Source organism: Tachypleus tridentatus, chromosome 4 (genome assembly GCF_004210375.1).
Source record: "Tachypleus tridentatus isolate NWPU-2018 chromosome 4, ASM421037v1, whole genome shotgun sequence".
In the NCBI taxonomy this organism is placed as follows: Eukaryota; Metazoa; Arthropoda; class Merostomata; order Xiphosura; family Limulidae; genus Tachypleus; species Tachypleus tridentatus.
Genome location: NC_134828.1, coordinates 117,103,531 through 117,115,881, shown reverse-complemented (window position 1 = coordinate 117,115,881; position 12,351 = coordinate 117,103,531). Strand labels below are relative to the sequence as shown.

Sequence of the window (12,351 nt, the reverse complement as noted above, 5' to 3'; positions counted from 1 at the left end):
GTGAAAATGAAATATGTTACCTGTTTTACTTCCATAAAAAAGTTAAAATGTAAACAGAGTGGCATATTTGTTTCTAAAGCTTAGAAATAATTATACTGATATCAAAAACCTTCATTATTTATCTACCTATCAAGCAAACTGCCATCTCTTAACAGATATATAATTACAATGCAAGATTTCTTGTTTTCTGCACAATAAAAACACTACAAAAGTTAGAGTTAACTTCTATGTCTAGATTTCTTTGTCATTTATCTCTTATAGATGTTTCTGTAAAGTTTAATAGTAATTTATCAAGCTTGTCTTTTGCTAACACATTAGCTTTAAACACACACATTCCACTTCAAAGAATCTTGTTCCACAAGGTTACAAACTCTCGTCGGAGAGCACTGGAAGAAACAAAAACATACAAATGTACATAGTATTATGTTCTCTCATCTGAAAAAATTCTGTTAAGCTTCTTGTTATAAAAATTGCACATGAGAGTTGAGCAAAATAATAATAATAATAAAGAAATATGCAGTACATATAAATATTACTTCATTTTGAAGTCAATTCTGTTCCATATTGATGAAATGGTAATAACAGTATTAATGTAATTTAAAATGTCTTTTTAATATCAGTGTAACCACAACACTGGTGGAAACTAGGGTAAATTATTAGTTTGACTTGAACAACAGTTAAGAATTATGATGCTCTGATAGAAGGATGGGTATTATGATACAGAAGGTCACTAGTTTTGTAAAGAGTCTATTACAAAAATCTCATCTCACCTTCGTTTTTTAACTTCCTGTTCTACCTGCTGTGATTTGTAATATGCCAACTTAATGACAGATTCAGGCATTCCAGCCATACGAGCAACATTCAGGCCAAAACTTCTTTCAGCAGCTCCATCTTCAAGTTTGTACAGAAAGGTCAAACATGAGTGTAGAACTGTTGATTCATCTTTAGAGTTGATATTATCTAAACATAAAAGTAATTTTGTGTGTAAAGTAAAATGAAATGTGTGCCCACTTCTGAATCACAAAAAGATGTGACTAAGGAAAGCTTAGCTGATTTATACATTCATATAAAGCTTAGTTGATGTAATGTAGATGCTATTCACTTTGTCATTTAATTATCTTATTAATCAAATCAACTGTCTTCATCAGTCTGTTTGCATGATATCAACATTTCAACTCATATCTTAACAGTAACTAAATCACTGTGTCCTAAATTAGCACAACTAATTTGATTATAGAAGGTTGAACTTCTTACCAGAAATAAAAAGAGTTTGAATGGACTAATCCTAACTGCAGGGTGTTTATACTATGAATTGTAGTAATATTAATAGTTCATTTCAAAGTAGTGATATCAGATAACTTGCCATCATCTCCAACTATGTAAACCATGTGATGGTTAGTAATGTTTCCTGGATAGCGATCCTGCAGCTCGGTCAACAGAAGATAATGAGTAACAAAGAGTGTTAAACATTTCACCTAGAAATGATAAAAAGAAGTTACTATTAACGAAAAATGATTTCTTCTGATGTGACGTATCACTCGCTCAGCTTTAATTATAAAAATTTGACGTGAATTCTGTTTTTAATTTGCATCAAAATCATAACTTCCAATACATCTTCTTATTACCTCATTACACAACTCCTTAATATCAGAGTCAATTACTAGTTACAATATGAGAAGTTACATTCATATGTACAGTTAATTGTACTTATTACTTAGCTAACAAAAAGTAGTTATGTGTCTCCGTTTTTTTTCTTATAGTACAAAAATCATTTGGCATTAGTAGAGTAATTACTGAAATGGATGACTAAGAAAAAGCCAGAATATAGGAAAACAATGTACCTTTAAATTTAAGCACTTAAAACAAAGGGCTACACAACAGTATAATAAAACCTAAAACATATATGCTAAAAATTACTAGTGTTAGACAAATGAAAATCTCTCTCTAAATTCTATACTTACAAGATTTTGTTTGGGTGTTATTATTACTGTGTGATTCCTATTTTTGGCAGATCCTTTTCTGAGTGTTGTTATTACCATGTGATTCCTATTTTTGGCAGATCCTTTTCTGGATGTTATTACCATGTGATTCCTATTTTTGGCAGATCCTTTTCTGGGTGTTGTTATTACCATGTGATTCCTATTTTTAGCAAAACATTTTCTGGGTGTTGTTATTACCATGTGATTCCTATTTTTGGCAGAACATTTTCTGGGTGTTGTTATTACCATGTGATTCCTATTTTTGGCAAATCCTTTTCTGGGTGTTGTTATTACCATGTGATTCCTATTTTTGGCAAATCCTTTTCTGGGTGTTGTTATTACCATGTGGTTCCTGTTTTTGGCAGAACATTTTCTGGGTGTTGTTATTACCGTGTGATTCCTATTTTTGGCAGATCCTTTTCTGGGTGTTGTTATTACCATGTAATTCCTATTTTTGGCAGATCCTTTTCTTGTTAATGTATGATTTAATTCTTTTGTAGTTGGTAACCCAGTTTTATCTTACACTGAGATATAAGGATTTAATAACATAACATATGTCTAAATTTTAATTTTATTACTTTAGTTTTTTTCTAGTAATACCATGACTTGAACAATACCTGAATAACTGTTCTCATGGTTATAAGAGTACCATATATCCTAAAATTGAGTCACTTAGATTAAAACTATCACAATTTCATTTATTTCACATCATGTTCTAGTCTTAAACAATCTTTACAAACTAACCTCTCTCAACAAGTATTCCAATGAAGCATAAGCAATGGCTGTTCCATCATAAGTGCTTGTACCCCGTCCTAATTCATCAAGAACAACTAAAGAATGATCTGTAGCATTTTTAAAAATGTCCACAGTTTCTTGCATTTCTACTAAAAATGTACTTTTTCCACGTTCAATGTTATCTGCTGCTCCCATTCTATACAAACACACAAAAAAGTTCCTAAATTAAAAAACAACACAACTTCCACAAATCAAAACATTGTATATTTAGTTTTAATGTATTTATTACATAATAACCTTTAACACACATACAATTACAATTTTTATGCTTCCAAAAATGTAGGTGCACATAGCCTGGTCGCTTTGTGCTATAAAACATCAAACCAACCAATTAACAATCCAAATGTGTTATCAGAGAAAGAATTAAAACATTTAAATTATGTTTTTATGGTTACTTTTTTGATTTACTAATAAATCTTTCCATTTTTACAATGTGTTGTAACCATTATGAATACTGAAACCCACTGTAAATCCACAGACTCACCACTGTGCCAGTGACGTTGAGAAGATTTACAAGTTGAAAAGTTAGGTTTGGTTTAAACCAGCATTCATATTAACTCTATCACACCCAAATGGGCACACCCTATCCATATGAGAAATTGAATTAAAAACATTATATGAATTTAGCCTACAATGATTATTCTATGAATAAAAAAACTATCAGAGTTGAAACTTACCTGCTAGAGAAGTTTTGATTTTCAGTTTACTTCAGCATTCACTGAATTAAATCATTGGTGTTTGTTGATGTTCTGAACGTTTTCTGAGCATAATTACCATGTAGTTTTGATCTTGTAACTTTATTACTTTCAGTTAATCACAATTTATATCTGCCAATTGTCTTGGTAATTATCTGTATCTCAGCTTTAAGAAGACATAAGCTGATAATTAAACATGCAATGAAAGTTCTTTTTCTGTTCTGTTTAACTGAGTAATCCAATACTGCTTAAAGTTTAGTGAAGATTCATAAACATATAAAGAAAATTAATAAAATATAAGGCTGGTGATATGTTGTAGAATAAAAAAAAACGTTTTAAAAATTTCTGCCACAATTATCAGGTCATCCCATGAGTAATGTCGATTTTTGGAATAGGATAAATTTAAATGCATATTTCTCAGCTAAATGAAATTATTCTCAAAGTCACATAAGTTATAAGGGATGACTTGATAGCATTAAGTGTAAGTCAGTTCAATCCTTTACTAGTTTTTGTTTTATTTATTTTAGAAGCCCTAATTATCATGGAGGTGTCAGAGCAGCACATAAAGCATATAGTGTTTTATGAATTCAGAAAAGGGAAAAGTGTTGCTGAAGCCATGCAAAGCATTCAAGAAGTGTGCGGCAAGGACATTCTGAATGTGAGAAAGTGTCAAAGATGGTTCAGTAAGTTTAGGACTTCAGACTACAGTTTGATCGATGCAGCTCACATTGGTAGCGCTTTTGAGTTTGATAATGACTTGCTTCTAGCAATACGTGAGGAGGATTGTGCTGTAACTGTTGAAGAATTAGTCCATAAACTAAATTCATGTCCTTTCACTGTCCATCGACATTTCCAACAACTCGGTAGAGTTTCAAAGTTGGGAACATGGGTAACACATGAGTTGTCATCTGATAATGAGTAGACATCTGCATGTTCTTCACTCTCGTGAACTTCAAGCTTTGTTTTTGAACTGCCTAGTGCCTGTAAATGAGAAATAGGTACTCTATCAAAATGTTAAGCATCACTGATGGTGTGTTAATGCAAAAGAACCAGCTCCACCACAGCCACAAGCGATCCTGCACCCTAAGAAGGTTTTGCTTAGTGTTTGGTGGGATAAAGATGGTGTAATACACTTTGAGGTGTTACAACCAAACCAGATCATCACTGTTGAGAGATATTGTTAGCAACTGGATTAATTGAACACTCCAACCAAAGAAGAAAAATAAACTTTCTTTGGTGAATAGAAAAGGAGTTGTTTTCCACCATGACAATGCACATCCTGACACCAGTAGGATCACTTCCAGAAAACTGAAGAGCTTGGCTGGGAGAAACTTCCCATCTCCCTTATGACACCAGTAGGATCACTTCCAGAAAAACTGAAGAGCTTGGCTGGGAGAAACTTCCCATCTCCCTTATGACACCAGTAGGATCACTTCCAGAAAAACTGAAGAGCTTGGCTGGGAGAAACTTCCCCATCTCCCTTATGACACCAGTAGGATCACTTCCAGAAAAACTGAAGAGCTTGACTGGGAGAAACTTCCCCATCTCCCTTATGACACCAGTAGGATCACTTCCAGAAAAACTGAAGAGCTTGGCTGGGAGAAACTTCCCCATCTCCCTTATGACACCAGTAGGATCACTTCCAGAAAACTGAAGAGCTTGACTGGGAGAAACTTCCCATCTCCCTTATGACACCAGTAGGATCACTTCCAGAAAAACTGAAGAGCTTGGCTGGGAGAAACTTCCCCATCTCCCTTATGACACCAGTAGGATCACTTCCAGAAAAACTGAAGAGCTTGACTGGGAGAAACTTCCCCATCTCCCTTATTCTTGTGATCTTGCTCTTTCAGATTACCATCTAGTCAGAAGCTTGCAACATCATCTGAATGAAAAACAGTTTACTTTCAAGGATGATGTAAAAAATACCCATCATACCTTTTTTGTCTCAAAACCACCTGATTTTATAAGTGTGGTATCAAAAATCTTTTAAGATGTTGGCAGAAAGTGACTGAAATTGATGAAAATTACATAACTGATCAAAGTTGTCATTCAAGTTCTTTTTTCTATCCAGTTAAATCTTAGTGTTACAAACGACATTACTTTTGGGATGACCTGATAGTTCTAATTTATTTGTTAAACCTGGTGAAAATCTTCCTCTACTATTTTATCCTGCTCTTGAATTATCACTGATGTTACAATATGCTAAGAAAGAAAAAATGTTTCAAAGAAGACAGGAAAGGTTCAGTTAAATCATTCTACATTTGACCAAATCAAATTTTCTTTCACTGGACAGGTCTTTATGACAGGACCTGTTTACGCTGGACCTTATAGACCAAACTACTTCTTAAACGAACCAGAATGAAATATAAAATATACTACATTTATTAAACAAAAACTCATTAAAAAGTCTGAAATACCAGTGATCATAAATGTAATAAATGTGAAGGCAAATAAAATAGAAAGAGAATAAAATACACACTTTTAAAAGTTTTTAGTTGTTTCTTCAAAAATTAAATCCTTTTGACATTTCAAAGCTGAAAGTTTGTATGAATATTTTTTTGCCAGAAGCAACATAATCAGCAGAAAGTGCTTCCAATTTCCATCCCTATAGGTTGAAATTTAAGACACTAATTACAATTATTAGTGTCTTAATTTTTTTACTGATGACAAAAAGTACTTTGATATTAGTCTTTCAGAAGTGAGAACAGACATACAAGAATATCTTTTGTTGTAGTGTCTTCTCTTAGATTCATAAACAAAAAAGATGTATCATCAGAAAATTTTTGTCATGATATGAAACAAACAATGTCAAACAAAAATGTGATTCAAAATTAAATTTCATGATTTAAAAGTTATTTGGAGGTTTATTTACAGTGCTTTCTAACAGTTATTAGTTACACAATACAGTCAGCAACACTAATTAAACGAAGTGTTGAAATCCAATAATAAATATATAAAGACAACACTTAACACAAAAATTAACCATGTTTGTCTAATTTTGAATATGTAATTAACTGTGCTTTACATGTTCTTCCCAATTAAGAATTAGGATACTACAAGTCAAAGTTTAGATTGAAAACCACCTGCACAACTGCTAAGCTAGGGCAGAAGCTATCAGAACATTTTATGATTTCAGAAGCACTTATATAACTGAAAACACACACTTAACAACAAATCTGATAAACTGTTTCACTGCTTCCTATTGTATATTTGGTGACTGGTAAAGGTCCAATTATGGAGATACAATGTGCACTTCATACCTAGCATAGAGTGGGCAATCTAGATTAATTCAACACACAACAAGTTGTTGACGTTAATGCCTAAATAAAGAACTTTGTATAAGCTGCAATCAATAACATTTGTTGCCAAATATTTCTCCAATAAACATTGCTAGTTAATAAAGCCTCAAATTAACCATGGCAGTAATTATATAACTTTTGTTTCTTCATACAATAGATAGTATTAATATGAATCTTCTGATATTAAAACAATATACAGTACTAAATTACATTTAAATATACATTTATTTCTCTGGCTAGCACTCTCTAGTAATGAACATTACTCTGAAAAGTGATGGCTGCATAACAAATAAACAGTGAGTATATTAATGTTAGACCTACAATAGAGATAGAAGAATAAACAGTGAGTATATTAATGTTAAACCTACAGCAGAGTTAGAAGAATAAACAGTGAGTATATTAATGTTAGACCTAAAGTAGAGTTAGATGAATAAACAGTGAGTATATTAATGTTAGATCTACAGTAGAGTTAGATGAATAAACAGTGAGAATATTAATGTTAGACCTAAAGTAGAGTTAGATGAATAAACAGTGAGTATATTAATGTTAGACTTACAGTAGAGATAGAAGAATAAACAGTTAGTATATTAATGTTAGACCTACAGTAGAGTTAGATGAATAAACAGTGAGTATATTAATGTTAGACCTAAAGTAGAGTTAGATGAATAAACAGTGAGTATATTAATGTTAGACTTACAGTAGAGATAGAAGAATAAACAGTTAGTATATTAATGTTAGACCTACAGTAGAGTTAGATGAATAAACAGTGAGTATATTATATATTAATGTTAGACCTACAGTAGAGTTAGAAGAATAAACAGTGAGTATATTAATGTTAGATCTACAGTAGAGTTAGAGTTATAACTAGACAGAAAATGTACATTGGAAATATGAAGTCAGAAATAAACTGTGGTAAAATAAAAAATGTTTAGTCAGTCACAAGGAAACAAAGTTTTTAGATTTTGTTTTTACTTTGGATTAAGTTCTCAACTATATAAGTGTAAAACCTAGCATTTCTTCTTTGAAATTACATTTTTCTTAAAGTGAATGATTTATGGACATTTTTGAAATATGAAGTGGTAACACTTTCGTATCAAATTTAAAAATCTTGTATCAGAAAGGAATTGTGTAATGATTTGCCCCAACCTAGATGATAACATTGAATACATATATGTGTATGTATAATATGAGCCATCACTTAAAATAATACAATAAATTATTTTTTGACATAATGTATAGTGTCTATTCATATAATGCATCACTGTTTGGTAAAATGCTTGCACATACCATAGGCATTTGCATTCATGTTTTCACCTACAAAACTGTTTTTCTCTTACCAAGATAGATAATACAAAAAACAACTGATTTGAATGATACAAATAAAAATTCCATTTACAAAATTCTTTTCCTCGATAGCATAGATTCATGAATTTTCACCTTGTAAATATTCCGTCAACTGGAGAGATGGTCACTGACTCTGCTGGTACATAGGAGCCAATTTGAGCAAGAATCGTTATTAATGCAACTTGTTTGATATATGAGCTCTTTCCACCCATGTTAGGTCCGGTGATGACCATACAACGTTTCTCTGACTTAAGAGAAAAACCATTTAGTGAAAACTTAATTATTTTTACAGCTTAAACTTGAGATCTACATTGCTTTCTTTTATCTACCCTAAAAGGGTTTAATTGGTGATGTATCCTCAAATAACATAAACATCTTCAATCAGGGGCATAGATTTTTTACACCCGATGGGGGATGGGTGGATAATTTTTGAAACCACTTATGTGGACTGTTCAATTTACAAATTGGTAATCTCTGATTATGTGAACCTGAAAGCTGTAAACATGCAGTCACAGAGTAATCTTGTTGCCACGATACTTGCATGTATATTTAGGCCTACTGACTGATACTTACTGATACTGTAACTTGATAAGTTACAAACTATAACTTAAATCGAAAAGCTTAGAAGCATGCCTATATTAAAGATGTACATTTCAGCTACTGAAAAAGCCTACATCTAGGCCTAATTATGTAATTCGATTGGTAAAAACATGAGAATCACAAGAACAAACACACAATTTGTAGGCCTGTGATGCAATAAAACAATTCAAGAGACCAAACTGTAGGAGGGGATGATTGTATGCACCATACCCCCACCTAAAATGAAGGGGAAGATGTATACCCTCCATCTCCTCCAGGATCTACACCCCTGACTTCAAAGTTTTGTTAATACATTACAATTATCTCAAAACCTGATCAGTCACATTTTCTACAAACAACAGAAATAGATCTTCTATCACATCTATGTTAATATATTATATCTAAATTTTCTTTGTTTTAAAAAATAAAAATGTGATTGAAATGGTACAAAAATGTGCTCACTAGATAATAAACATTATCTATTATACAATGACTAACTGAACTTTGAACTATAATACAGTACTGTGTTTCATTTCATAGATTACAAAATCCAAAAGTTCTAAGAAACTCTCAAGACTAACATTGTTTGAAACTATAAGAATGACTATGTGATTGAATATCTTACTATCTTAGTTGATCTGTAAAAGATCAAAATGGTGTCTTGTAAAAATGATACATATATACAAACATATAAATGAATCAGAAAACTTCATAACATAGTTGATTTGTTCACTGAATTTGTCAGAATTTGATTTGTCAGAAAACAACAGAAAAATAACTGAATACACATGGTGAATTTATTAAATTTTAATAATTTCACACAAAGACAAAACTACCTTGAAGGAAGAGAAATACCAAAACTATTTACTTTATTATTCTGCTTACATTTTTTTATAAAGCTAATAATCTAGAAGTCTAACTTTTATCAACATTTTTGGTAGAGTATGTGTGTTTGTGTGGTGTGGTGTGTGTGTGTGATGTGGTGTGTGATTTCACACAACAGTAAAATGCTATTTAACTCTTGCATCAAAATTGAACAGTAGAAATACTACACATGTAATTTTACACTTACATTCAGAAAGGTGTCATTTGGAACATACTGTCCTTCACCAGATAAAAGCTTTTCAATTATTGGGTGACGGCCATCAACAATCTTTAGTTCTTGGTGAAAATTATCTACTAAATCAGGCCTGCAATGAAAACAACAAATACTGGAGTTATCCTAAACTTTCAAGTTTTGTTATTCACTATTTTAATGTAAGACAATTTTAATACAAGGTGACAAATTATTAGTCTCAAATGTACATTAAGATACATTATTAACATACTTGCAGTACTTTTCTTGTTTAGCAAATTCTGCTAAGCTGAGGAAGCAGTCTAAGGTGGCCAAGTTCAATACTGCTTTCTTAAATCGGTAGAAGTTAGTGTTGAAGTCACTAAGTGAGAGAACAGTAACGTAAGTTACAAAGATTGTTTAAAAATAACCTTTCAACATGAATCTTACTAAACCTTATTTTTTGAAGTTATAAAAGCTCATAAATATTAATATTGCAAAAAACATTAAAATGAATGAACTGTTAACATAGTTTTTGCTTTATCAAATATAATAAACAGAATCTGTTTAATGATAATACATATCAATACTTTAAAAATTATCTATACTTTTCAGCAATCACACACCTCAGTTACTCGTCACAGAGAACAATCACACACCTCAGTTACTCGTCACAGAGAACAATCACACACCTCAGTTACTCGTCACAGAGAACAATCACACACCTCAGTTACTCGTCACAGAGAACAATCACACACCTCAGTTACTCGTCACAGAGAACAATCACACACCTCAGTTACTTTCGTCACAGAGAACAATCACACACCTCAGTTACTCGTCACAGAGAACAATCACACACCTCAGTTACTCGTCACAGAGAACAATCACACACCTCAGTTACTCGTCACAGAGAACAATCACACACCTCAGTTACTGCGTCACAGAGAACAATCACACACCTCAGTTACTCGTCACAGAGAACAATCACACACCTCAGTTACTCGTCACAGAGAACAATCACACACCTCAGTTACTCGTCACAGAGAACAATCACACACCTCAGTTACTCGTCACAGAACAATCACACACCTCAGTTACTAGTCACAGAGAACAATCACACACCTCAGTTACTAGTCACAGAGAACAATCACACACCTCAGTTACTAGTCACAGAGAGCAATCACACACCTCAGTTACTCGTCACAGACAACAATCACACACCTCAGTTACTCGTCACAGACAGCAATCACACACCTCAGTTACTCGTCACAGAGAGCAATCACACACCTCAGTTACTCGTCACAGAGAGCAATCACATGCTCTGAATTATCTTATCTCACTTTTCTAATTTTGTGTGCATCATTATTCATAAGCATGAATAGACTGACTAGAGGTAAGACAGCTACTGAACAGCACTTATTAATAACTAAAATAAATCCTAGGATTCACTGTTCAAGTACAGTAATCACGTAGTCATGTCTGGCCAACATCATATGGTATACAGAATCAAAGAAATATAATTGTTCATTTTCAACAAAATTAGTTTTGCTTCACTGAATTTTTAAAGGCAAGCACAATTTATTCAGTTATTGTTATTTCTACTCTTTAGTGATATCTTAGTAAGAAAAATAACAGCCCTGTATGTCATCTTGAAACTAACACTGCACAGACAAAAAACGTTAATGTAGAAATAAAAACTTTGTAATGTAGGTTATCGTTAAATAATTGTTAGTAGTACTAAGAATCCATCCCAGTCTGTAGAAACCTTTACTTTTTTAATAAAGTAAATTTTATGAAACTCCAGAAGTTACTATTTTCTATTTTTCATCCATAATTCATAACATACTTCACTAAAGTTCATTAAAATAATGATGAGAACACGTCATACTTATGTCATACATATTTGTTTTTAATTAAATATATATTTTATCAACTATGCTACTAAAAATAACAAAAGTTTGCTATAGAAATGAAGGAAATGGATTTTGTGATTTCTTATTTCAATGTAAAAGAAAAAAGAAAAACATTATTCTATGTCTATATAGTTCTTACAAAACATGGTCCAGTAAACCATTAAGTTCATTTTGTTCTAGCTGCCATTTTACATAGAAACACTACCTGTTTTACCCATTGAATATATTTCTTCAATGCTGTATGTTGTACACAATACACATGACAGCAGTGTCCTTCACTGGTAGGACACATATTCTCTAAATGTCATAATCTCCTCCACATTGAATTAGAATGAAATGTCACAGTAGGTAGTACCAGTTCCCCAATAAGGAAAAACATTAACACTACCATATGAAACCTCAAGTAAACTGGACCATGGATGGAAAATATGCAAGTCAATCCACAAGTCTGGTAAATGGTGACTGTCCAGTTTCCAATGTTAACATGTGGTTTGTGTCTCTGAATAAATATATTTCTGTAGCACATCTTATCCAGCATCTTTATATTTTAGTTTATCACTTAGTAACTTAAGAAATTTAGCATCACTTTGAACTTACTCTGCTGAACCTTATATTATAAAGCAGACTTACCTAATACTCTCTGAAGAAATCAGCTTAAACTGAAAATACTAGAAATTATGAACATTAGGCTTA

The 12,351-nt window shown here is 32.2% G+C and overlaps 1 protein-coding gene across 1 annotated transcript in view; it reads right to left on the bottom strand.

The window, feature by feature from the left end:
* Positions 1-218: 218 nt before the first annotated feature.
* The window catches only part of LOC143248205 (DNA mismatch repair protein Msh3-like), a 109,405-nt gene continuing 97,272 nt past the window's right edge, over positions 219-12,351 (bottom strand). Inside the window, exons 14-20 of the mRNA XM_076496638.1 lie at positions 10,020-10,127; positions 9,764-9,881; positions 8,206-8,360; positions 2,724-2,910; positions 1,364-1,475; positions 771-960; positions 219-386 (exon numbers count right to left, since the gene is read on the bottom strand). Of these exons, the coding sequence (XP_076352753.1) occupies positions 341-386; positions 771-960; positions 1,364-1,475; positions 2,724-2,910; positions 8,206-8,360; positions 9,764-9,881; positions 10,020-10,127 (916 nt within the window). The 3' untranslated portion in view covers positions 219-340. The remainder of the gene's footprint in view (positions 387-770; positions 961-1,363; positions 1,476-2,723; positions 2,911-8,205; positions 8,361-9,763; positions 9,882-10,019; positions 10,128-12,351) is intronic.